At 37.3% G+C, this 26731-nt stretch overlaps 2 protein-coding genes and 1 long non-coding RNA gene across 5 annotated transcripts in view; 1 reads left to right on the top strand and 2 right to left on the bottom strand.

Annotated features, from left to right (window-relative positions):
• The window catches only part of LOC112695039 (division abnormally delayed protein), a 124020-nt gene extending 105271 nt beyond the window's left edge, over nucleotides 1-18749 (top strand). Inside the window, exons 6-11 of the mRNA XM_048648732.1 lie at nucleotides 7213-7357; nucleotides 8502-8655; nucleotides 9274-9395; nucleotides 17529-17614; nucleotides 17863-17892; nucleotides 18552-18749. Coding sequence (XP_048504689.1) covers nucleotides 7213-7357; nucleotides 8502-8655; nucleotides 9274-9395; nucleotides 17529-17614; nucleotides 17863-17887 — 532 coding nt within the window. The 3' untranslated portion in view covers nucleotides 17888-17892; nucleotides 18552-18749. The remainder of the gene's footprint in view (nucleotides 1-7212; nucleotides 7358-8501; nucleotides 8656-9273; nucleotides 9396-17528; nucleotides 17615-17862; nucleotides 17893-18551) is intronic.
• On the bottom strand, nucleotides 18498-20351 carry LOC105692801. 2 transcript variants are annotated; one of them, XR_001103435.4, is made up of 4 exons: nucleotides 19899-20351; nucleotides 19697-19809; nucleotides 18961-19087; nucleotides 18498-18585 (listed from the first exon to the last, which is right to left on the bottom strand). It is a non-coding gene; the product is annotated as an uncharacterized LOC105692801 (long non-coding RNA). The 2 variants fall into 2 exon arrangements; XR_007276658.1 differs by having other exon boundaries at nucleotides 20320-20342.
• A 1785-nt stretch (nucleotides 20352-22136) lies between these two features.
• Nucleotides 22137-26731, bottom strand: part of LOC105692780 — a 126577-nt gene continuing 121982 nt past the window's right edge. For both annotated transcript variants that reach the window (XM_012412219.3, XM_048648965.1), the window contains 3 exons: nucleotides 26080-26370; nucleotides 24451-24660; nucleotides 22137-24348 (listed from right to left, as the gene is read on the bottom strand). In XM_012412219.3, coding sequence (XP_012267642.2) covers nucleotides 24236-24348; nucleotides 24451-24660; nucleotides 26080-26370 — 614 coding nt within the window. In that variant the 3' untranslated portion in view covers nucleotides 22137-24235. The remainder of the gene's footprint in view (nucleotides 24349-24450; nucleotides 24661-26079; nucleotides 26371-26731) is intronic.

Genomic DNA, 26731 nt, shown 5'->3' with positions numbered 1-26731 from the left:
ACATGCGTGTGCAATTTTCAACGACCGTTGGTAAAGTACAAGGGAGAGACACGGAGCGACGCGCGTTTTCGGAGGGTTTTTTTTATTCGGGGCGAAGCGCAAACTTCTCAGATAACGGTTTCGCCATCAATCATCGACTTTCAAATAAACGCGTCTATATACACGTCGCTGCTCATCGCCAACACATATCCCATATCCCCCCTCGATGACGCAGGTAGATGTATACTATAGGTGGACGCGAACTCGATACCCCTGAATTCTCAACCGCGATACGTGATTTTTTTGCGAAATGAAAATTTGCAAAAAGCACATACTCGAATACGCCTTTCAGCGGCGACGTCGCGCGCAGAAATTGCGTCTTTCGGATCGAACCACTCCCCGCAAACTCTCGGGTGACGACGAAATTTAACCGACACCCGTCCTGTCGTCAAGAAAACCGCAAACGGCACACATCACGCCCCGAGGGTCTTATCGTATGCGAATGCAAGCCGCTCAGATATATATGCTGTTTCGTTCGACCGTGAAGCATCTTCGACGCTCACATATATACATTTACGCTGCACGGTCTACGACCCAAAGAACCTAATCTCAAGAATCTCTACTGTTTCTTGATTCGTGGAATAGGACATCAAAGGACAGACGCTTAAACCGCAATTAATAACAGGCCACACGCGATAAATAAGTGGGCGTCAGGATGTATTGATTATCTTGCCTCGCGGGAAAAAACGTGGGTCGGTTGGCCAGCTCGACCCAACGGCCCGGTGATCCAAGAAACCCACGTGCAGAAAACTTATATTCCGCCCCTCCACTGTCTATGGCGCGCGCCATGTTAATTCGTACGAATTCTGATCCGCATTATTTTCAGATATAAACAAACCACCTTCGAATCGAACCGAAAACTTTTCAGACTGTGAGTTATATTGTACTTATATAATAAACTAGAATCGATAAGGAATGTAACTTGGTCATCGGATGATTTGTCAAAAATAGTATACGCGTATATATGTATACACATGTACGCGTGTTGGTCGTAGCACGTGGAACATGATCCTTGGAGGGCGATGAGGAACGGCGGCTTAGATAGGGCGTTCAAAAGGACCCCATTGTTGTTGATTAATAACCACAGACTCGACCCTCCTTTCCACTTCTCTTCGTTTTGTTTTATTTATTTTTTTTTTTCCTTGTTGTTTTCCTCTCAACTTTTTTTCTACAATATTCGACCACGAGATTCCCGCCCCACATGCCCCGCCGCTAGAGTCGCCTGCAACGAGAACGGGTAAGAGGCGCGGGCGCTTCGTAGAAAGAGATTATTTAATTTGGAGGAAGCCTTGAACGAAGCGTTGATTAGCAATTCACCGTCCCGCGTCCATTATACTCGCAGCTTGTGAGTCGCTGTCCGATGACTCAAGTCGTACGCCGCGCGAACCGGCCGGCCCGAATTTTAAGGCTTGCTGGCCGGCTGACGGTGCTAATGACTTATTCGGGTCCACCCACGAGCCGTACTCGTCGTTCGTTTTTCTTGAATTCATTCCGGGACCGCGGGCCGCCGCTCTGTTTGACCAAAAATTATATTTCAGGCCCGCGGTGATCGACCTTCTAACCTCGGAGAGTCGTGCGTTCATAAATCACTGAGAAAATTAACTTCGCTCCAATTTACGCGACGACACAGCTGGACTTGGTGCGGTAAACATCGTGATCGGGACTTGGAATTATACCGAAACCGACGATCGCACCGTTGGCTCAAGGGTTTCTAGCGTTCAAAGTACTTGGAAGAAATTTCTTTCTATGGTAACGACGTGCTGTACGATCGTTGTACGGAATTTCGAAATCCAAAAATTGGCGAACTTTGGAATTTTTAAGTTTGAAAATTTTGAAAATTCGCGAATTTTGAGACTCGTAGTTTCTGACACTTCAATCTTCGAAGTGACGTAAAAAAAATTCAAATCCAACCACACAGACTTCCGGTGCACCTACTCAAAGTCAAAAGTTTACTTCACACGTTCAGGAGAGTATATACATATAACTAGTGAACAAAAAAACGCATCCAAATCAACCAAAATCTTCTGAAAAGTAAAGCTCCAACATGCTCTGTTCTCAAGTCTCCAGCCCAATTTTTCGAGCAGTTATGAGGTTTCGAAATTCGGTGTTTTCCGGAGTCAAAATATGATGGCCCGCTAATTTTTGTGTGCATAGTGTATATGGCATTGTCGCAAAAACTCGTTTTTACTGCATACCCCATATGTACAGATCTACCGTGCGGTTAGTCACGAGAACGGTCATATTCCGGGATCAGATAATCGGCGATGACGTAATTCCGGAAACTCTTCCGCGGGGAGACGATACGTTTGTAAACCTTGAAGGGGGGACTGGACTTTCGAAGCCTTGTGCCACGGGTGAACATTTACGACCGTGTAAAACGAGACCCGTGACGATGTCGCGTCCTGTCGTCGCATCGCGCTATCAAATATTATGGGAATTGTTTTCGATATTATCACGCTACCCCGTACGAATTATTACTCGAGAATTACGTCTGGACATTAGCAAATATCACGAGAATCGTATCATCTCCGCGTGCGGAACAAAGTTCTTACCAATAATGTTCGTATAGGTATGTACTGTACGCCGATTCTTCTATGACATTCAAATATACCGTGAAATTTCCCATGGAATGATTATCGAAATGGAATCTGCAATTTCAATTGAATATCAGTAATTTATCACCAGTTAATAATTCGTCTATGCAGCAGTTCCGACGTTTCGTGGTATGTATATATAATTTTTTATGTTATCCGGGCGAAGAACAAGAATCGATTCAAACTTTGGACAAAGTGAAAAAAGTCGTATACTTCCGTTCGGACGTAAAATCAAATTTTCCAATAAACATCAATTGGAGGGAGGCGCAGAAATTGAAGCTAAAGTTTGACCAGATTGAGGGAAGTAATCAGGTTGAATTAATGGCGCTACCTCCGGAGTTTGCGGGGATAAAGGGCGAGGCAAAACCGCCATAGAATACCGTACGACGAGGCGTTTGAATAATTTCAGATTCGTTTACTGCTATGGCCATTGTCTGGCGCAGTAGATGGCACTATATGGTCGCGCATATATGGTGGCGACTTGAATAGAAAAAGGAGTTCCAATTTCGTAGACAATAAGGTGTAGAGGTATAGGTGCCTATATGCGGTCGTTTTCGTCCAGGCAGCGGGTACGAAAAGGGAGATTGAACGTTCTGGCGACCCCCGTCCACTGCGAACCTGTCTGGACTCCAGACTCCGACGTAGTGGATATAATAAATTAACCAAAGGGCGGTTTTCAGCCTCGCCATCCAGCATTCCCGAATATAATTCGATATCCGCGAGTGCTCCCCGTTTCTGTTTCAATTTCAAAAATCCCTCCCAGAGGAATAACCGTCCGCTCGTTCGAAAACTTCGTCATATATGTAGTATGCGTAGTCCGCGTTCTGTACCTAGCATCAAAAAATTTGCACGTCGGGGGAGATACTCGAGAAAAAATTAGAGAATGGGTACAAATAGAAAGTATTCGTTGAATGATTCAATTCAAATTTTATGCATCCGGTTTACGAATTATCATGAAAATTGCATCCCTAAAAACATATTGGAAATCATTTTTTTTTTTTTTTTTTCTGCGAAAATATTTTGAATTCACTGGATTCAAGGGTCTTACAATATATTAGGCAAAGTTTCCTACAGTCGAAATAAAATTCAGAGATAAAAAAAAAAAAAAATTACATGACGCCTAAATCCATTTTGCGTTTTCAGAGAATTACCGCTATACATTTGAATATCCAAATCCTTCAACAGTCAACGGCATTCCAGGGGATTTATTTTTCGATTTACATTTTAAGCTGTAATAATTGAATCCCGCGGATCGCGTTGTTACTCATTCATACATTCATGATATGAATATCGATTCTTTTCAACTTGTGTTTTCCATTTCTTACATCGATTATTAATTGCCAAGCGTGCAAACAATATAATTGCCTAGCCTCTGTTATAGTTCATTTCACGTATAAAATGTGGCATAATGTACATCGTAAATGATTGCGTGTATCTACGTCTACACGCGCTGCATTTGAATGCGCTGCGATGATCGTTGCATAAGCAATTAAGTGCAGTAGCAGCGCGGTATACAGATCGGCTAAAACAGCTAATTAAATCTTTCGTCGACGCTGCACAACGCGCTAGGGCTTCTGATCGTGATCGGGCAGAACGAACGGTCGAAGGTTAACATATAAATGAATGCGTCGCATTCATACCTATTACCCTCGCCGCACTTTTGACGTACATACATTAACTAGCATACTAATCAACGTATAACACGAGTAAGCTTTCATCACCGCATCTAATTGTAAGGAATAATCTCGTGGAACTGCATATTGTGCAAGTTTTGACGTTTTATCGTATAACGATATAAAGGGATTTGAACCCGTGCAACTTTATCGATTTTTGGGTCGAAAATCAAAATTTTTTTCTCTTGGGTTTCCTATGCCATTCTCATGTATTTTGATCTCAGAAAGTCGAATCTGAAAGCCAAATTGATCTATCTGCGGAAATTACCGAGTTATCCCCATTTTTTCGCATTTTTTGGTACAAATTTGAGAATATCTCGAAGAGAAAAAATCGTAGCTCAATTTGGACAACAGATTCGTGTTCCTGAGGTCAAAATACATAAGAAAAGAACCATACGATTAATTCTCATCCTCTCAGATTCAAATTCCTGGGACCGAATTACATCGAAATAGACGATAAGATGAATCTTTTATTCTTGATCCCGAAAAGCTGAAAATTGGCGATCACTCGGTCAATTTCAGAGATAGATCAATTTGTCTCTCAGAATCGGATTCCTGAGGTCAAATTACATGAGAAAAGTGTCATACGATCAATTCGCAAGAAAAAAAAAAATTTGGCCCAAAAATCCCCAAAGGGATTTGAACCCGTGCAACTTCATCGATTTTTGGGTCGAAAATCTAAATTTTTTTCTCTCGGGTTTCCTATGCTATTCTCATGTATTTTGATCTCAGAAAGTCGAATCTGAAAGCCAAATTGATCTATCTGCGGAAATTACCGAGTTATCCCCATTTTTTCGCATTTTTTGGTACAAATTTGAGAATATCTCGAAGAGAAAAAATCGTAGCTCAATTTGGACAACAGATTCGTGTTCCTGAGGTCAAAATACATAAGAAAAGAACCATACGATTAATTCTCATCCTCTCAGATTCAAATTCCTGGGACCGAATTACATCGAAATAGACGATAAGATGAATCTTTTATTCTTGATCCCGAAAAGCTGAAAATTGGCGATCACTCGGTCAATTTCAGAGATAGATCAATTTGTCTCTCAGAATCGGATTCCTGAGGTCAAATTACATGAGAAAAGTGTCATACGATCAATTCGCAAGAAAAAAAAAAATTTGGCCCAAAAATCCCCAAAGGGATTTGAACCCGTGCAACTTCATCGATTTTTGGGTCGAAAATCTAAATTTTTTTCTCTCGGGTTTCCTATGCTATTCTCATGTATTTTGATCTCAGAAAGTCGAATCTGAAAGCCAAATTGATCTATCTGCGGAAATTACCGAGTTATCCCCATTTTTTCGCATTTTTTGGTACAAATTTGAGAATATCTCGAAGAGAAAAAATCGTAGCTCAATTTGGACAACAGATTCGTGTTCCTGAGGTCAAAATACATAAGAAAAGAACCATACGATTAATTCTCATCCTCTCAGATTCAAATTCCTGGGACCGAATTACATCGAAATAGACGATAAAATGAATCTTTTATTCTTGATCCCGAAAAGCTGAAAATTGGCGATCACTCGGTCAATTTCAGAGATAGATCAATTTGTCTTTCAGAATCGAATTCCTGAGGTCAAAATACATGAGAAAAGTGTCTTAAGATCAATTCGCAAGAAAAAAAAAAATTTGGCCCAAAAATCCTCGGAGGGATTTGAACCCGTGCAACTTTATCGATTTTTGGGTCGAAAATCTAAATTTTTTTCTCTTGGGTTTCCTATGCCATTCTCATGTATTTTGATCTCAGAAAGTCGAATCTGAAAGCCAAATTGATCTATCTGCGGAAATTACCGAGTTATCCCCATTTTTTCGCATTTTTTGGTACAAATTTGAGAATATCTCGAAGAGAAAAAATCGTAGCTCAATTTGGACAACAGATTCGTGTTCCTGAGGTCAAAATACATAAGAAAAGAACCATACGATTAATTCTCATCCTCTCAGATTCAAATTCCTGGGTACGAATTACATCGAAATAGACGATAAAATGAATCTTTTATTCTTGATCCCGATTTTTGGGTCGAAAATCAAAATTTTTTTCTCTTGGGTTTCCTATGCTATTCTCATGTATTTTGATCTCAGAAAGTCGAATCTGCGGTATAGTATCCCTCATGAATAAATGAAAGGAAAAAAAAATTAGGCAATAAAAATTTACAAGGGCTAGGCGTTTCCCTTTAACGAAAATCGCTAGGACGAGTAAAAAGTAAAAAATAAATATTTCGAAAAGCTTTACGTGTATCTTTGTTGCGTGGAATTTGCAGCAGGAAAAAAGTGTTCGCCGCGTTATATTATGTCCGCAAACGCGTTAGCTTGTCATTTACCTTCTGAAACAGGTCGTTTTTTCCTCGGTCACCCCGCGCAACGCGTATAATGTACGGGTACAGTACGATGAATAGCGAGAGGCTGAGGAGATTCGGGGGGAACGCGAAAGCTCTACCAGCTAACCGGTGGCTGACGCCCATGGCCATGGCCATGGGACGCGATGCGTCGTGATCCTGTAAATTATCCCCTAAGCGTTTACGTCCGATCATCTACCTAATATGAATGCCCCCTTCTTCCTTACACTAAATATTGTGTATACTGATAACGTTATTGCGCAGCACTGTTCAAAAAACTAGTGTGGGATCTGAGGTAAAAGGTAACTCGATATTTGTACTGCAGTACCAAGAACATGAAAATCGCAAGTTTTTAATTTTTCAATCGTATGGATTTTGACAGAAAATGCGAAGGAAGAAAAATCTTTTTGCGAAAAGTATTTCTCGATAGATTATTTTTTCGCAATAAATCCTACTCCGATTTTTCGCTCTCGCAATGTTACCATTTGAGCTGTACAGTTGGATCAGCTACAGATTGGATCGATTTACCAAAATGAAAAATTAACGGTTGTATTTTTGGTGTGTTTTTTCAGATATATGAAGACTGTTGTGGACGTTAGTTTGACGTCGCAGAAATATAACCCGGAAGTCCCACTTCTGGCAGCCGGTTCATCGCAATCTCTCTACATCAATACGAATACGAGTCAACTGATCGATCAGCTTCGACATATTTATCAGGTGCGTGAAATGGCTTAATTATTTTATGTGTATATAATATTATAAGTTCGTTATTTACGATCATAGCTGATTCTTTGGATTTTCGAAATAAGTGTCCGATCAGTTCATAATGTTTCGAAGTTTCGGTCGTACGAGCTTGTGTATAGTCTATCACGATGATACGAATTTGACGACTATCATTGGTCACAAACCTACAGTGTACGAAATAATATAACATGGTAATTGCTCTATTATGTGGCACGTAATAACGTAAGGTCCTTTGAAAGCAGCTGCTTGAAATTATATAACAACCAAACGAGGTCATGTAGGTTATTACCAGACAATTTTTACTCTCCGGATCCACCTAGCGATGATGGCCTAGGATAGGCTAACGCGCTATACGATTGTCGGCCGTTCATAACATACCATTATAAATTACATCCATCGCAGAGGAAACCTCTCCCAAACCATTCATTGATCTACGCTAAGAATTTGTCCAACATATACGAATTGCGATGATCAGATATATGCAGTTATCGATTTTTTTTTTTTTTTCGGTAGCTGCATCGCACCAGTCTCTTCCCTCTTAATTATTTCTGGTAAATCGGAATCCATAAACTCAATGAGTCGTGAGATCAAAAATTAAATTTGACTTTGTTTATTCTAAAGAAAAAAAAAATACAAAAAAGAAATGGTATCTATTGGAATTATCCACCGTTAAGATTGTTGAAGTTCGCTATCCTAACGAACAATCCGTTCAATCCGACCCTCTTCCTAACGGCTTATGGCGCCGAAGGGTCCAACAAATTCATTATTTCGCGACCGCCTTTTTATCGCCGACAATATATACCTGTAATACAGACAGCAACGGACCAGACCGGACCAGCCCCAGATTTAAGTTGTACGCGTGGGATGTATAACGTCGTAGAACAAATCCCGCGCCAAAATTGACCAAAATTGACATCGACCTGCGAAAAGCTCATCAATTTCAATTGTGATTATGTAATAAAAATAACTCCCGAAATTAATACCGGCTAATTTGAGTTGTAAGATTGAATGTTCTGGCTAATAGAACCTTTTTATAGCATAGATATCTATCTTATTTGTAATTAAAGAAATTAAAATAAAATTGCGTCAATTTATGAATTTTTCGTATCATTACCAGATCGTTCAATCGCAATTGGCATCGACTCCAGACACTGGGGCCCTTTTGGGTGATGGCCCTTTTGATGGGTCTGGAAGTGGAGCCGGTCCGACATCCGACGACGACGATGACGAGTACGAAGCTTCTGGTTCGGGAATGGGTTCGAGTACGGATGGTGAGTCTTGTTTTTCAATCGCTGAGCTTTTATGATTTACGCTAAAAGGCGAGGAGCTTCTATTCACCCAAAGTAACATCGGAGATCTCCAGAGTGCAAAATGATATCGTCTAGACTGCTGAGCTCTAGATTCCAGACCCGCCCTGGACCCTCAGATATGTAGTAATACGATCTTTTCAGTCTCCATATCTTCTCATTCAATCGATAACCGAGTGATTTTTACCTCTACATTGGCGAAATAAAAAAACATTTACTCATCTCATGTGGGACCGAGACCCACTTTCCGTCTAGACCAAGATGCATAGGACCAAGATTCTGACATCAAGTTGAATTGAAAAACAAGCTACTTCTGTTGTTACTAGAAACATGAGTTTTCACTCTCAGATTTCCTCCGTCAATTTTCAGCTCGTCAAAAGTAAAACTCGTTATTTTATATTCTACCGAAGCCGACCGAAGTAGCTTTTGCGAAGAATTTCACACTTTCTCGTTTAAATATTCTAATGCATCACTACCTGAAGTTATATGACTTTAGTATCAGGTTCCGGTTACCTTTATACATTTTCTTTTTTGCAATTCTTTGTATCAACTTACCAATTTATCATTTTTTCATTGTTACAGACCCAGCACATGACAAGACGCATCAGACGAATGTGAGAATCGGTTCTGCCGGTGGGGCCATCAAGCACAGCTTGTCGATCAGTTCTCTTATGTCTTCGGTCATCCTTGCATCATATTTTTCGGTATTCGTTTACTAAGTCACGAACAACCGCATCGCTGCGAATCACTCGAGAAAAATAAATTCAAGATATCGCGAGGCAATGCCATCAACGAGACAAGAGAGCAAAGAACTTATTGGATACCTTTATGCACAAAGAGCGAATCAAATTTTGAGAATTTAAGAACAAATATAATTTTGCTTCGCCACTGCTTCAAAGTGAAGAAAATAAATATATTATACGTAAAGAACTTGAATCGTTTCGTCATCACGCACGGATGGCGTATGAATTTCGTGGCGAATGTAAACCATCTGAAGTAACCACCAGAAAGTTGGAGCACTGCAGTTTTGATGCAAAAGTTAATCTATTCAAGATACTGATTATAGAAGAAAGCAAAAGCTTTGAATTTGATCATTTCTTTCTTTGCAAAAATTTTATCAGTCACAGATGTTGACTGCTGAACATGAGACTGCTTGTTGCGAGACAAAAAAAAAAAAAAAAAATTATTTAAAAAAATTAAGGAAACACAGTAATTTATTTGTACAAAACATACGCAATCTAATAGCTCACAAAATTTGTATCAGTATCTCGAGATGATAATAATAATTATTATTATTATAACAGCAACTATACCGACAATTATTATCATCATAATCACGATCAATTGTGAAAATCAGGGATGATAAAAAAAATTTGCCATATCTTATTATTCAAGCGTATATTACCTATATGCTGCCAAAATACGTTATTCTATCTTTTTTTTTTTAATTTTGTAACGTTTTTTGTGTGAGCTGACTGCTCGCATTTTGCAGTTCGCTCATTTGTCTTTAAGCTGGGTTGGTGCAACCGAATGTTGGTATAGGTAAAATGTAGCATTATTTTACTATATGTATATATATATTTATATATGCGTAGGGTGAACAACTATATGCAGAAATACCTATAATACAATATCCGAATGTGTATCATTTATACGATCATTACAAACGGCAGCATTTTTCAAAAAGGACTTGACCTCACGAAACTAATCATCCTAATAACAGCGAGCGTCTCTCACTTCAATAGACGGTGGCATTTGTTCGAATTCATCTACAAAATACCTTGATGAACTATTTCATAAGTTTCTTTGATAATTATTTTGCAAACACAATCCTACCGTCGTAATTGCCGTGAATTTGGAATCGAATAAAGATTTGGGTCACTTTTTTGAGGATTAGTGCCTTTTTGAATACACGTTCTATATATATAACATATATAAATCCTATTGCCGATACGATATTATATATGCTTATATATATACATATATATATTTAACCCAACATATAAATATAAATATGACTTTGTACAGAGCAAGAAATTTTTGCTGACTACGTGTGCGTGGGGCTTGTTTTTTAATTTCATTTTTCCAATATTAGCTGTGTTATCATTTTTCTCGCTCTATATTTCTCGTTATCCATCTTTATCTTCATAATAATTTCTTTCACTCCATGATATTCCTTTCTACTATATTATATTATTATATTAGCATAGTATACATATATATACTGTGGTATGTTATTTTGTCCAACAAAATTCGTGTGTGTGCGTTTAATCGGTATGTCGAACTTTAGATCTTTCATGATAAAATGAGACGAAAAAAACGAAACAAAAAAATTAAAAACTAATTAAGGAGGAACAGCCAAGTGCCAAAATCGAATAATCGAACAAACTGCTATTATAAATGGTGAAACTAAGTCGCCGTTGGAATTATTGTTATAGAACTTATTCATAGATTTATTCGCTTTGAACGAACAGTTCTTGTTTTACGAACCTCTTGGGAGATTTAACAATGTCCTAAAGAACATAACAAAAGCTGATTATGTGCATCACGGAATCTTTTTTTTTTCGCCTATGAACGCAAATATGTGTAGAAGTAAATTGTCCGTTGTAACTGACACAATTCTTATTAATTGATTCTAATTGGCCAATAAGAATGGACAGGGTTCAGAATCTCTTTCAATTCGACGTATGGGTTGAACGTCCCAGTCTTAATTGAAAACCGTCATTTTAGGCGAACTCGATACATTCTTACAGCGAATTACTGGCCCTCAAAATATAACAGAATTAAATTTTTCGCCTTGATTGTTTTGTTACGTTAAATTTATGGCAAAACTACTTAATAGCGATTCGTGAAATTTAACCTTTTGTAAATCTTGTGAATTGATATTTTTACCAATAACCGACAAAGTTGTTAATTTTTGTGATGCGGTAAAAGAGATTTTGAAGATCGCCATGAAATTTGTTGAGATTTTAAGCAACGCGTAGAATTGTAATAGTGAAATTGACATAGAATAATGTTGTTCCGATGATTTATTGATGTCTTGGTGCTGAATTATGGAAAAATTTTAGATATGATTGTTTTATTCGTTTAGGTATATTACTAGAAACGTATCCTTCTATCCAGTCGTTGTATAATACGTTGGTGTTAATTAGTTCCAGCTCATGAGTGATGAAGATTTTTATCCCATGTTAACGAGATTTATGTATGAGAAAAAAAAAATTGATGACATGAGAGGGAAATCGTTGTAGACGTTATGTAATTTGTAATCTACATTTTCTAATACTTGAACTATGTCATAATGTCTGTAGTTTTATGGTATAGAGTAAGCTAGCATCCCTCAAATTTGTACGATTTTTATCATGCTGATTGTGAAAGATCCAAAGTTCGTATAAGTCTACACCGGAGATCAAAGAAATAATAAAACACTACTCCGTTGATCGCCTTGTTTGAATGAGTGAGTTATCTCAAAATTGAAAAAGTCTGTAAATAGGGAATGTCTGTTGTATTTATATTACATGATGTTATTATATCAACCCCAATTCAATGAAGTAAAAATTATAATTATTTACCTAAAAATCGGTTAATAACGTGACTATATGTATGGGGGTCGCCACGTGCGCATACTATACATATGTAGAATGCTTTGCTTTGAACATGCTACCGAAATATCTTCCTCTGTTCCGACGATGCAGGCATGTTAGTATTGCAAACTGGATCTGTTGGTGTACAAACATTAGATAGTATTTCAATGGTTTGTTTAAAGTCTTTATCTACATGAAAAATGCAAAAAAGTATCTTGATGGACGTATAGAAAAACGAAATATATCTCAGTAGCCTTTAGTTGAGTAGAATTCATGGAATTCGCATTGACGGTTGATCAATTACTAGTATCTACTCCTAAATTACTTGTCAATTTCAACGCAAGCATTGCTGCTGCCGATTTACGTGCACAACTACATATTACCCGTTATTTGGTAATTTGAAGATAATTCCCTTTCGTCTGATCTGGGATCAAGTATTGGCAGTTGAATTGTTATATTAGAAAATTGTAAAATCCAAAAACGTAAAGATTGTTTCAGTTATTTTCTTGCGTACTTTGAACGTCTAACGTCCAACCCAATTGTGATTGTAACTGAATTGTGATTTTCATGTTATCGGTTGCCCTTTACTGGAAGCTCGGTGACCCCCTTACTCTCTGTCTTGTAGGTAACATTCATTTATAGATATTAATTTTAATTCTTCCTTTAGGTATAGTGAGCCTAATTGATACCCATCTATATTTTTTACCTCGTCAGTTTTGCCAGTGACTAGTGCGCCTTTTGCACCAAATATGCATATGATATATTTCTGTATTGGAAAACGCGCAGTCGTATGAGTTTTTTTTTCCTAAGGGAGTTCCAAATCTTCTGCTACATTTTATAAGATTCTCTTAGTCGTTTATTTTATCACCTAGAAATTCTATGATAGTTGATATTTCGTTAAGAATTGCATGCTGAATGTGTCGAATGAATTACGATTGTAGAAAAGTTTGTAAATTTTTTTGATTACTAAATTGTCAACAGGAAGTGCAAATCACCCGACTTCGATTCTTAGATTCGTGAATCTTGCTCTAAGCCATTATAATTGTCCTTATTTCCGCCATAAATGTGTACAATTATTTTAGGAATCTAAACTTATTTTTAAAAGCATGTTAACAAAATCTTCTATGAAAAACTTGAATCACAAAAATAGCTTTATCATGTTAGCTCGACACTAGGAATATGTTGTGAAAACTTTCTATTCATTTGTAGAAAGAGTTAAAATTTATACTTCAGAACTAGATTTCTTGATAAATTTTAACCCTGAAAGAACAAATTTGCATTCGGATTTTTCCAAATATTCATAGTTTCGGACTAGCGACTCTCCTACACAATACAATCATAAAATTATCATACACGTGTTGACGTATTATTATTACAACCATAAAATTTAAGTTACTAATGAATTTAACAAATGTATGAAATTGACAGATTATAATTAACGCCACAATATAAGACACAAAAATGTCCCAGTCGATGAATTTGTCTCTGCTCTTTTCGTACAGCAATAAAAATTATGTATCACGATCGACGATAAGCGGGTGTATATAAAATACGATAAAATTATATATAAAAACAGAACCATGGATAATAATTAAAAAATTGGAGCAAAATAATGTTTTAAAAAATGTTATATCAACTATATCCTGTGCCATTTTTGTGTCCATATAGAGCCAGTTATGAATATTATACATATATAATATGTGATTATATAGACGTATTGACATTATTGACAGATATATTTCAGATCAATCAGTGTACATAAATTAAATAATGAATTAAACCTAATAAAAATAATGAATAATAATTTCATTATCTCCGCTTTTCGGTTTTAGAACTGTCTTGCATTTTCCTCATGGTACATCTATAATACGTGTAAAATGTAACGTTCAGATTGTTCAGAAATGTATTTTGCATATTATAAGAATTAAGGATGAGCTTTGACTTTCGATCGTCGTTTGAAGAATACTATCATTTCAGTAAGCTGGTCTTTATTACACTGTGTGACAACAACATCACACACACAATCGGATTACGTGTATTTGTATAAGAGCCAGTGGAAATTGCAGACGGTTGTTCAGTCTTAGGTTTAAGCTCAATCGACCCAGTTGTTTGGTATAAGGCTAGTAACGAAGCCTACCACATTTGGCAGACGGTCTGTGATTATCTATGAAAGAAAAGTGAATTTAAAGTCTCTCTGAAAATAGCGGAGAAATTATTTAACTTTGATTGAACTAAATTAAAAATTTGTCATATACACGACGCACCGTCATGATTGATGGCGAAGGAAACAACCACACCATCACGTTGTACGTATAGACGGTTTTTATTTGATTTTTTTTTTCTTGTTTTCTCTGTTGTGAAAAAAAATTATTTCAAACCACATATAATGTATACATAAAGTAATATTTGCGTGAGAGATAATTGAATTAGCTAGTATGAAAATTGTACAGAATGGAATAAAATCGAAATGATGAGTAAACAATAAGAGAGAAAATTGAGAAAAAAAAAATTCATAAATTACACATAAAAATAAATAACGGCGACTCTAAGAAATCGATATATCGCTATATTAATGTTAAAAGAAAATAAGCATACTATAAAAATTTATCAGTCGAAGCGGACTGACTGAAATATTCACCTGGCAATGTAAAAACTGTTCATGAGTGAATGGTGAATAAAATAATAAGCATTAACATTCGACGAATAATATTCATCATTGTGACCTCGGAATAATCTCATTTTTTTGCTCTTCTCCGAACATCCTGTATCCTCTATCAAAAGGCTGGTGTTCGATAAAACTCGCGCCGCGAGATGAAAAATACGAAAGGACCCGTTGCAAAAAATTTTCCGAATTTAATTATGAATTCAACCGAAACCTTTTCAAATTCAATAGCCGTGGACCGTTTACGATCTTCGGTTATGAAATAGGTATTTTAATTGAGAATTATTAATAATTAATTGGTATGATTACGATGCTTCTAAATTTATGTGTTCATTCATTTATACATTCATTTATTGAATTATAAATTCATACATGATGTCTATACATAGTATACTCTCAATGTAAAGTAATCGTTTCGTCTGTGATTGAAAACTGTTTCAGTAATCAAACAATTAATTATTATCAACAGTATTCTGAACTCTTATTGTCAATTATTTCATTACTATTTCAGGAGCATTTTTCATGATTCGATTCATTGGATAAATGGATAAATTATTTATTTAATTGATTAAATCAATTATTCCGTATGATTTCGATGCTTCTTAATTTACATGTTCATTTCTTAATTTATACGGTTATTATCCATTTATTTATTCATTGAATCATAAAATTATACACGATTTCTGCATTAACTCATATGTGAAGCAATCATCGCGTCTATGATTGCAGACTGTTTTATTGTTAGTAATCGAACAATTGATTATTATGAATAGTATTTCGAACCATTTGATAATTTATTAGTATTTCGAAAGCATTTATCCATCCATTCATTCATTCAATAGTCATTTCATTATCGAATTGAGAAGTTGATCAATTGATAGGACTTCGATACTCCTTAATTTATTTGTTCATTTCTGCATCCATTCAATTATTCAGTTTTTTTTTTTTCCATTTATTTGTTCATGGAACCATTATTCATGCATGACTTTTAGAGAATCAAATGTGAAGCTATCGACGCGTCTGTCTTTGCAGACTGATTTAGTGATCAAACAATCATTGCCATTAGTATTTTAAACTATTGATTAATTAGTTAGTATATTGGGAGCATTCTCTATTATTCAATTAATTGAATGGATAAATGAATAAATAAATAATTAAATTGATCAATTAATCAATGGTTAAGGTTTCGATGCCTTTCAATTTACGTGTTCTCCCGTTGATTCATTTATTCATTTATTTATACAGTTACGCTACGATTTATAAACAAAATCCATGAGCACAAAAACACGTCTTGAAAATTTGAATTCCATCGCCGAATTCCGATCATTCGTTCCCGAGATATAGTGAAAAACGTGATGGCAGGTCACGTAGCTTGAGATTTCATATTTCAGCGGGCTGCGCTCAAGCGCTCTCGATCTCGTTCGTATTCCTACCGCTGCGCGGCAAACCACGCTTTGGTTTCTCGCACCAAACGAAATATCAGTTTTTCATTAGGCAAATGCACTCCGTGAGTTAGTCGGTAGCGAGCTCTGGCTCACCAAAGAAGGGGACTCTGCGTCGCTTTTCCAATACCCGGTTTTTACACGTGTGTTAGGCGGTTTGATGGACAGCACACGCAGGAACGTAAACGTAATAAATTTATAGCTCTTTAATAGATGGTGAGGTGTGAAATCACTGTCGTTATGTTTTTCTTGCTCCCATTGTGAGCAGGTGTCAGACGAGCTGTCAACACCTAATAAAGATCTTGTTCACACCTCATCAAGTGCCTTTTGATCTACCTAAGTGGCGGTATTTTTTTGCGGTGGTATTTCCGCGAATTTCTATGTTACCGTTACGGAAGTAAATATGTAAAAATTCAGTACACACTTGAATGGTTCATAGTACACTGGTAAAGTTCAATTCTGTCGTGTTTTGCCATACTAAAGCATAGGACTTTAATTCAGAATCGGAGGAACCGAGTGTACAAACTGAAGAAAATCCAAATAAATTTTTTTAATTCTAAACAATTAATCAATAGGTACGATTTTGATGCTTCTGAATTTATGTTTTTATTTATTTATTCATTCAGTTATTATCCATTTAATTATTCATTGAATTATAAATTTATACGCGACTTCTCTATAATCTCATATGTGAAGCAATCATCGCGTCTATGATTGCAGACTGTTTTATTGTTAGTAATCGAACCATTAATTATTATTAATAGTATTTGGAATTATCGAATAATTTATTAGTATATCGAAAGTATGATTCATTCGTTTATTTATTCGATGAATAATTATTGAATTGATAAATTAATTGGTATAGATTCGATACTTGTAAAAGTATGTATGTACTCTCAATTCATGTATGTATTCATTAATTTATTCATTCATTTATTTATTCATTGGACACAGTGAATTTACATATGATTTCCATAATTACATGTGAAGTATAATTGTCGCGTATATGATTGACTGTTCTACAAATTGAATCATTAATTAACATCGAACAGTTAATTAATTCATAGATATTTCGGAAGCAGATATTCATTATAACTATGGCTCGTTTTAATCGTCCCTCAATTAGATAATTAAAGAGATTGTCATTTTCAGATCTACGATCGATGGACATCAAAGTATTCCAGTTCTTCACTATACGCTGTGTTGGACTTACATTGCATCACACACTTCGTTTACAGGTACGAAATAATTATATATGACTATTCGGTCACACGGTTTGAAATAAGTAACAATCAATACAATATAAATTAGCATATCATAAATATATTTAATATCATGTAACATAACATTACATTACATTGGCCACAATACATTAACACGTGATATAATACAAGAATAATTATCATATCGACATAAAACACATCATGTTGGCAATAGTATATTTTCATATGTATTTCATTATTAATTAGTTTCCCGTATGTTTCAGGTACTCGGAGATGCTGCCACCGTAGTTGCTGTAGTCCGGACTCCCCCTGTTCATCAGGGGGAGTCCACCGTCCCCTGGGACTGCGCGGCCTCCCACCGCCCCCGGGGTCCCAGGGGACCCAGTCCCCGAGGACATGTCTTCGGGGATGCGGTATCCCCGCTGGAGGGGATGCCATATCCTGAGGGACATGTCCTCGGGAAGTGGTCTTCGGGGACGCGTGTCCCCCCAGGGACACGTCCCCGGGGATGCGGTATCCCCGCTGGAGGGGATACCCTGTCCTTGGGGGCGTGGCCTTGGGGGAATACGCGTCCTCGAAAATCCCGGGAAAAGGAGGTTCCAAGCGGACACTTTGTTTTTCGTTTCTCTAGAGAAATCAAGAAAACGAGTGACCGCTTGGGACCTCCTTTTCCCGGGATTTTCGAGGACGCGTATTCCCCCAAGGCCACGCCCCCAAGGACAGGGTATCCCCTCCAGCGGGGATACCGCATCCCCGGGGACGTGTCCCTGGGGGGACACGCGTCCCCGAAGACCAGTTCCCGAGGACATGTCCCTCGGGATATGGCATCCCCTCCAGCGGGGATACCGCATCCCCGAAGACATGTCCTCGGGGACTGGGTCCCCTGGGACCCCGGGGGCGGTGGGAGGCCGCGCAGTCCCAGGGGACGGTGGACTCCCCCTGATGAACAGGGGGAGTCCGGGCAATGACGTTGGAGGAACTGCGACCTGTAACTTAAATAACAAATAAGTAATTAGTTAACTTAATACATAAGACTTACTATATGACCTACCATGTAACATAATGTATAACTTATTCCATGACTCTATATATAAGTATAAGACGTTCGAATTATAATAAATTGTAAAAAGTTATATGATAATAAATTATTGTCTTGCCTGATTGGTGTGTCTACTGAATTACATTATGGGAGTGCATGCATGAATTTACTGATTGTGAGTCCATTGGGTGATATCGGGTGATCTGGTTTTATGAGGAGGCTTTCGAAAATTTTTTATAAGGGGCTGCAATTCATATCCCAAGACTCTGAATATTGAATCATACTGGGGACTCTCGAAAGGGATAAAGTAAATAAAACATACCTCTGCAAAAAAGGAGTTGTACGTCGCATGTGTCGCAGATCCATCTCTACCGGAACAGGATGAAGTGGAGTTGATCTTCAGAGCGACTCGTCGATGTCCTGATTTGGTTCCATCGTGCAATGGTCATCTATCAGAAAAAAAAAGTTTCACATGTACAATTCAAGTCACGATGTAACAATCACTTATATCTATGTTATCTTTGCATGCACGAATAAGATCAATAAATTCTGTTGTATCTCATTAAGAAAAGAAACTGGATGAATCATTGTGAAATCATCCCGCAAATCCCGAGGAATTTTTCGGGAAGTGCATTAATTGTAAGTGCATTTGCAAAACGTCCTTCAGCAAAGCTCACAATAGAAAACGTCATTCAACTACAATGGAAAACAGACGCCCGGGCGATTTGAAAAAATATATCATTGACGGTCCAAAAAAATCAGAAAAAATTTGTTACAGAAAGTTGATTAAGAATAATAAATATATCTAATTTGTATTAGTTAGATGAATCAAATAATCATCTCAGAATTCTGAAAAACAGAATGAAACGCGTAATTCAATTGAAAAGTCATCTCTCAGTATTCCAAAGGATTGTTTAGAACCCGGACGATTATATTTATACAACGACTGCTTTTAGTATGAATAGTCGGAAGCTCGTGATCAAAATACATATTATAGAAACGTTCGTACAACTGATTTGAGCAATATTCAACTAAATTTTGTACGAAAGCTTGCTCACCGTTAGCTCTCTCCATCGTCACTCTGAGGAAGTTGCGTTGCTACTGATGTCGCTCTTGATGTCGCCGCTCCTATAGCTGAAGCCGAACTGCAGTGGAATCCAGTACGGAAAACCTGCAACATATACGTACTTTGTTAACCATATACTAAATTACACGCCCCCGATCGGATGTTTCGTGATTAGCTGCAATTTATTCGATTACCATAAATGTACCGCTTTCCGTCTGAATTGATATACTTGAAATTAATCATCACCAATCGAATAATCGAAGTCTGAATCGCTCGTATAAGATTTGAGTGATGATTAATTGAGATGGTAGGAAAAACCGAAAAATGAAGGAGAGAGAACTCCGATCAGTTCACAGATCTCTGTGTCTTATTATGAGCAAATGAACCAATTTATGAAAACTAATGGGTCGAAGATTTTGTCTCCCGAATCTTGTAATATATCTGAGGCCAGTGGCTTGGCGTTTTTCCGAGGTAAAAGGTAATATATTCGTTTTAATTATTTCAGGACGCTTCTTCTACGTTAGAATGTGTTTCGGAATATTTTATTCCTCTAACTAATTGTAAGTAATGCTGGAATTGTCACGTGTGAGCATTTTAGGTAAAGAATTTATATACGTGTTTCTGTTTCTGAGTCTTATTGCCAACTAACCGGTCGGGGATAATAGCGACGTAAAGTCGATTCACAAGAGGGGATTATAATTCATATGTGTGGGGACATTAAAGTGCTCTGTCGTCTTGTATAGGTATATGACCCACATTATTAAACCAGAAGGCGTTAACAGAATAGCGTAACAAACACGAAGACGTTGCTTTATTTCGGAGCGAAAGGTAAGGTATTCGTTCTCATGATTCGAGGATGCTTTTTCTACGTGACAAACACGATGAAAAGTCACATTTGAGTATGTACGAGGGTATGTACTTGGCACCACAGTGATTGATTTGGATCCTTCTTCTGCCGAAGAATTTCATTCTACGGTGATTTTTAAGAAATGACTCTTTGATGACGGTTGATTTGCATAAATTAATGTTATTGGCGAAGTTTTTTGCACCCGAAGTGCTTTTTTGGATCAAATTATATCAGCTACAGGCTATTTCGATTCTTCTAATGTCATGAAACCAAACAATCGAGTGTTACCTCTTACTATTGTGGACCGCCATGCCTGTGGATCTCCGGAGCAAACGCTATCCGGGCATTCGCCATTACTTTTCGGTTATAAGTTACAACCTTTTACAAAGGTGTTCTCACTAATAGAGAGGAGTCTCAATCCAAACCTTTTCGAAGTAGTTCTGTAGACACAATGGTTGGATGATTGACAGGAAACAGAGGCTGATTCGGGGGGGGGAGCAGATGTAATTAATACGAACAGCGGAGCGCGATTAATTATTTGTAAATATATTATTGAGTAACATCTATAATATAATTATGAAAAACCATATACAATAATAATTATAATATTTCAATTCGATAGTAAAACATCCAGTTATTTTATTCATCTAAAGTTCCGCTTTTCGTTAGCTTTCAAGTGTTGGTTTAGAAATTTTTTTTCCAATTTTTTTTTTCGTAGCTTCCAGATAATAGCGCCACAAAATCACACGTTACATTCAGTGTATCTACAGATAATCTGCATTCGCAACCTACGTGCAGCAGCCGCAGCTTTAACTGTTTATATTACATATAATATATTTCATTTACTTATTTATTTTCATTTTTATTTTCTCCTGAATAATTTGATACATTACAAATCAACTATACATACTGTACATATACATATCATTTGCTTAATATGTAAATGTGTACAATTTACATATTTATATATGTATTTGTATGTACTATATATATTATACACATTGTATGCCACATCTGTATTGCAGAGATAAAGCTGATATTCTATAATCGATGATAATTATTGTTATGGGGGGCCCTTTGCAACTGCCTATTTCATCGTAATCTATTGATGTCGTAATGACATTATACACTATTTGCGGATATATTGAAACGGTTAACATTCTCGCTTCCCTTGTAAAATTCATCAAAATTACAAAGTGGGTATGCTGTACCATGCTAATACTATTATAAGAGACGGTAGTAGAATCGTTGTGTATCGAACTACATTTATTAACGTATTATTATGTAGCTTATTCATTTATTTATTTAGTTTTACCGGTCAAATCGAGCGTCTTTCCTACAAATATTCAAGATCCCTTGTTTCCATGTCATTTTTCATCCACGAGATAACGCTTATCAATTATAATATGTATACACGTGCATCATAGGAGCACATCGTACCTCAGAGTATCCAAAACTGGGCAAAGGATCTCGTAACATAAATTTTAACGATTTGCTCGAAATGTTATATGCACCATTTCTGTACAAGGTTTGCATTTATCGCGTAATTTATGGTCTCCAATGTGGAACCGGTTCCCTGTATGAGAATTTTTTTTTGAAAAATATACATACATATAACGCCAATTATTATATCGACTGTGCTTAGGACCCTTTCGGATTTATTGGAAAAAATGTGCGTTTTTTTTCTCAGAAAAACGTAGATATCCGACAACCTTAAAACCATAGAACTCATATGATCATAGGACGTGGTATGTACGCTCACGATTTTCACGTCTAAAGTTCATATCCTTCCGTCAAAGAGAAGTGAATTCGTCTTTCGGAAAGAGGAGACCAAAAATATGACAATTGTTACGAACGATCTTGGGGCAAGCGTGAAAAATTTTCATGAATTATTTTAGAAAAGGTGCAGACTAATAACACGCGTTTAATTGAGGCGAATACCACGTCCATTTCTGTAACATACGAAAAACATAACAACAAATTTCTATGTCAATTAGTGGAATTTATTTACATGGGTCAGATTGTGATTCGAGTCTATATATAGGAGTATAGCTTCCATTAGAGTTGTCTCGTTGGTTCGTTGCGCGAACTAAGACGCAGGCACGAATGAAATAATTGCAACGAGACTACTGCATAGACTCCACAGCTAATCACATTAGCTATTCACAGTTTACAATTTATACAGCCAACATCAACTATGATAGATTTACTCGGAGTATTTATAAGCTAATGTACAATTGATTTAAGAGCAATGAGTGTCAATATACGAGTTCAGTGTTTTAGGTAAAATATTCCAAGTCAAAAATATTCATATCTTGTCATGGTTCACTAATTTAAGTCGATTAACACTAATCATTTTCCTATTTGTTACATCGTTAATGGGATGCTTATTGAAGTAGTGTTTCCTCTGTTTCCAATCAAGCGATAAGAGTGTGCCTGTGACACTTCGTATTCTCACAGTTGGTGTGTCGTAATTATATATTTTCGCTACTGTTTTGTCGATATGTCATTTTTTTAATAATTTTCTTTCTCTATTTACTTATTCTTTTTCATTTTCTTTATTTTTTCTAGGATGTAGAGATCATACGCTGCTGAAAAATAGCGAATATCGTTGACTTTAGATTCGTACGAGCAATAATCCATTTTTAGTCTCAAATCAGACTCTGAAATAGTGGCGAGAAAGTCTAATCGCCCGTGTGAATCGTGCGTGGCTGCGGTACAATTCGTCATCTGCTTCGCGGTCCAACTCCTCGTGTACGACTATTATTCGTATATAACTGTATAAATTACTAACGAAATTCATGAATTCAGCGTATAATACTATGTATAATCACAATATTGATAACTTGATAAATCTGTACTATACGTATCATTTCGTCCATAGCGACACTTCTCCCAAGTGACCTACGACCGTAGCAGACTCAGTTTTATAAATATAATTTTGTCGCTCACAATCAATCTAGAATCAACACTCAATTCATATATTATTGGCCCCAGCACCCTATATTATTTTAATATACATCGATTCAAAGTAAACGTTTACATCACCGACTCCTGCGGTACACGGCGGTATTTTTTTTTAATTTTGCCTATCGTTTTCCTCCGAATTCCTATTCATTCTTTTATTTTCACTTTTTCATCGAACTTATTTTTCGAAGAGCGAAAGACGAACTAATGATACTTGGCTTTTCTTTTGCAAGATTTACCTGTCTTCCACGTAAAATCATACAGTCGAATGTAAACGTACGGGATAACAACACGACTCCGCGCCAATTCTACCTACCACGCAACCGCCATGTTTGCAAATGCCAAATATTTCGACACCTCGAAAGTTTAGACGGGAAATCCAGAATCCCCCCTCTTCGAATAAATGGCATCGATAAACACCACGATTATTATCAACATTCATTCAGAAAAGGAGAGTAAAAGAATTATGAACAACTTGAAGTCTGCCACAATTGTTAGTCTGAGAAACATCGTACCCGTGTCCTTCTGCACCAACTTCATAAGTCCACCCTAATTACAGCAATATTTATAGTTATATCCTATGGTTATTAGCTTTACGGTTTATTTCATCTGTTTTTTTTATTCTTATTCATCAATTCTTAGCTCATTAAGTAATTAGTTATCGTTATATTTACTATACAGTTGTCAACATTAGACTCAGTCCAAGCTTCGACACAATCACCTCGCGACGTATTTGCTGTACAGAGTGGACAGGAAAATTCGAAACAATGTTTCCCTCCACAGATACATTTTCCACGAAACGGAAGAAGACGAGGCTTTCCCGCATTGCGCTGAAAATAAAGGCAAAAAAAAAAATTCAAGGATTCATCATCGTCAGGAACATTTTTAGATTTGGAAATTCTCTCGATACATCGGATAAAATATTCACCAACCATAAGCGGTGAGATTGACCTTCCAAATGTGCTGTCGATGATGGGGATGAGTTGGCCTCGGACAAGAAGCGAAATGATTTGTAACCGAGAGATCGTTACTACCACCTGATGCAGCCGTTGCGCTATAAATGAGACAGTAACGCGCCGCTTCCGTGCTTGCGACTACGTACGCCGTTCCATTTTCCTCCCAACTGCCATGGCACCAGTAAACTGCGAATTTGAAGACAAGTTTTATTGGTGAATTACCCGCTCATGTTAGATATAACATGTTTCCCTCGAGATGGACTTCAGTTCCGTCAATTTCACCCATGTATTTAATCCATAACTTGTCATCTCTGATGATCAAATTTCCCGATCAAGATGGGAATTACCGCGAATGATTTTTGCGAGTGGGATCTCGGACATATATCGAATGGGTGCAGCGGTGTACATGTATCTAGGTATCCCGTGAATCAGTTGACCATAATTCATGACGATATGACGCAATTCTAAGGCGAAGTTGAAGGAAACCCGTCGAAAACTTGTAGAATAAATGTGTCGTGGGTCGTTTCGAAGACATTCAAGTTAATCTGACAGGAGACAGACCCTTTTCAAACATTAATCGTGCCTTTGTCCCGAGAATAAAAAGTCTTCCTTCTTCCGTTTGCGTCTCCAAAAGAATTTCATATACGACACGTTCATGTTAATATCACCGTCTCGTACTGTTATTTCCTTGATAACTACCGAAAAAAGGAAATCATCTGCCTCCCTACCCCCCGCTGTTAAGTTACCAACGAATGTTTTTATCCAAACGAAGCTAATTCCGAACGGACAAAGAATTATATCGGTGTAACGAAATCGTCCTGCAGCTTTTCTTCCCGTTCGTTCGTTTGTTCTGTTGTTTTTTTGTTGGTTTTTTTTATTTTTATTTTTTTTTTTTTTCATTATAGGAGCAATGGCTTGTGAGATGTGAGCAGTAAATCTATAGTAGGTATTTTATACTGACGCATACACGTAGCTGGTGGTATTTGCCGGCAAATTACGCAAAAGCCAGAGAGAAAGGGACGTAGAAAAGCGATAACAACGTAAATCAGGATTTCCCGTACGCCAGAACGAGTAATGCGCTCGCGCTCGGCTTCGCCCTCCGTTGTGTAAGTTCGAGTTTAATTCTATGGATATACGGAACAGGATTCGGTTTCCGACGTGGATGCCAAACTTCTCAACTTAGTATATCTATACGCAATCTGCAATCAAATTGGCTATAACTATCAACTCTGTGATCAGCCATTAAACGGCGCGCGGTGTCGCGACGTTTCCTCCAAAAGCTGCGGGGCAATCCCCGTCAGTCGTACAGACCACGTAGCTGTTATGTTTCAACGATTTTCCGCTAACTATAAGCGATTATGATTTGCAGACTCTTCGACAATCTCGCTGTAAACGGGGTCGTTACACAAGTTACGTATATCGTTACGATCGCGACTAGAACTTAAAAATCAATGAAAAAGTAAGAAATTAATTAAAAAATAAAAAGACGCCCCTCCAGACGAGTCATAACAGTTTTAATTGTTTCTGGCGCTCGTCTTCCCGGCTCGAGATTATCGGTAAAATTTCTCGTTGATTTTTCCGAGCGAATATATGAAAAATACTAACCGGAAAATGCTTCATCCGTGCAGGATGCCGCAAATTCCATGCGATGGGAGCTTCGGCAGCCGATGTCCAAGCCGGTTACGCTGTCTTGGTGACACGGCGTAGGCGACGGGGGCGAGGGTGGAGTGATTTTCACCTCTTGGGCGACGGCGTCACCTTCTTCGCCACCCCCGCTGTGTTCTCCGTCCGAACCTAACAGCATCTCCTTCGCATCGTCCAACGGATGATACGAACGCCACGAAGCTACCTTGTAGCTACCGAGGTGAGGACACTGCTGGGATATTGGCTCGGACGCTGGAAATATTTGAAATTTTCAAAATATCTCTGAATTGAAATATTATTTCATGTGATGAATATGAATTTGAATTTAACGCCATTCAATTAACACTTTCCGAATTACCCGAGAAAAATTCATCGGACATAATGGCCTGATTTTTCAAACGCTATGATATTCCGCGTGCAATTAGGCCATACATAAACTGCTCGGCGTTCAGCAGATTGCGTAACCTCATTTCTGCAGCGAAAACGCTACGTACATATGTATGTGCACCTCATGTATATGTATACAGGAAGTGTATAATAGATTTTTGTACCTTTTCGTAAAGCATAAATTCAACCTGTTTATATTCCAGAATCAACACGATTAGGATTATGT

Source organism: Athalia rosae, chromosome 1 (assembly GCF_917208135.1).
Source record: "Athalia rosae chromosome 1, iyAthRosa1.1, whole genome shotgun sequence".
NCBI lineage: Eukaryota > Metazoa > Arthropoda > Insecta > Hymenoptera > Athaliidae > Athalia > Athalia rosae.
This window is presented reverse-complemented; position numbering and strand designations above follow the sequence as displayed.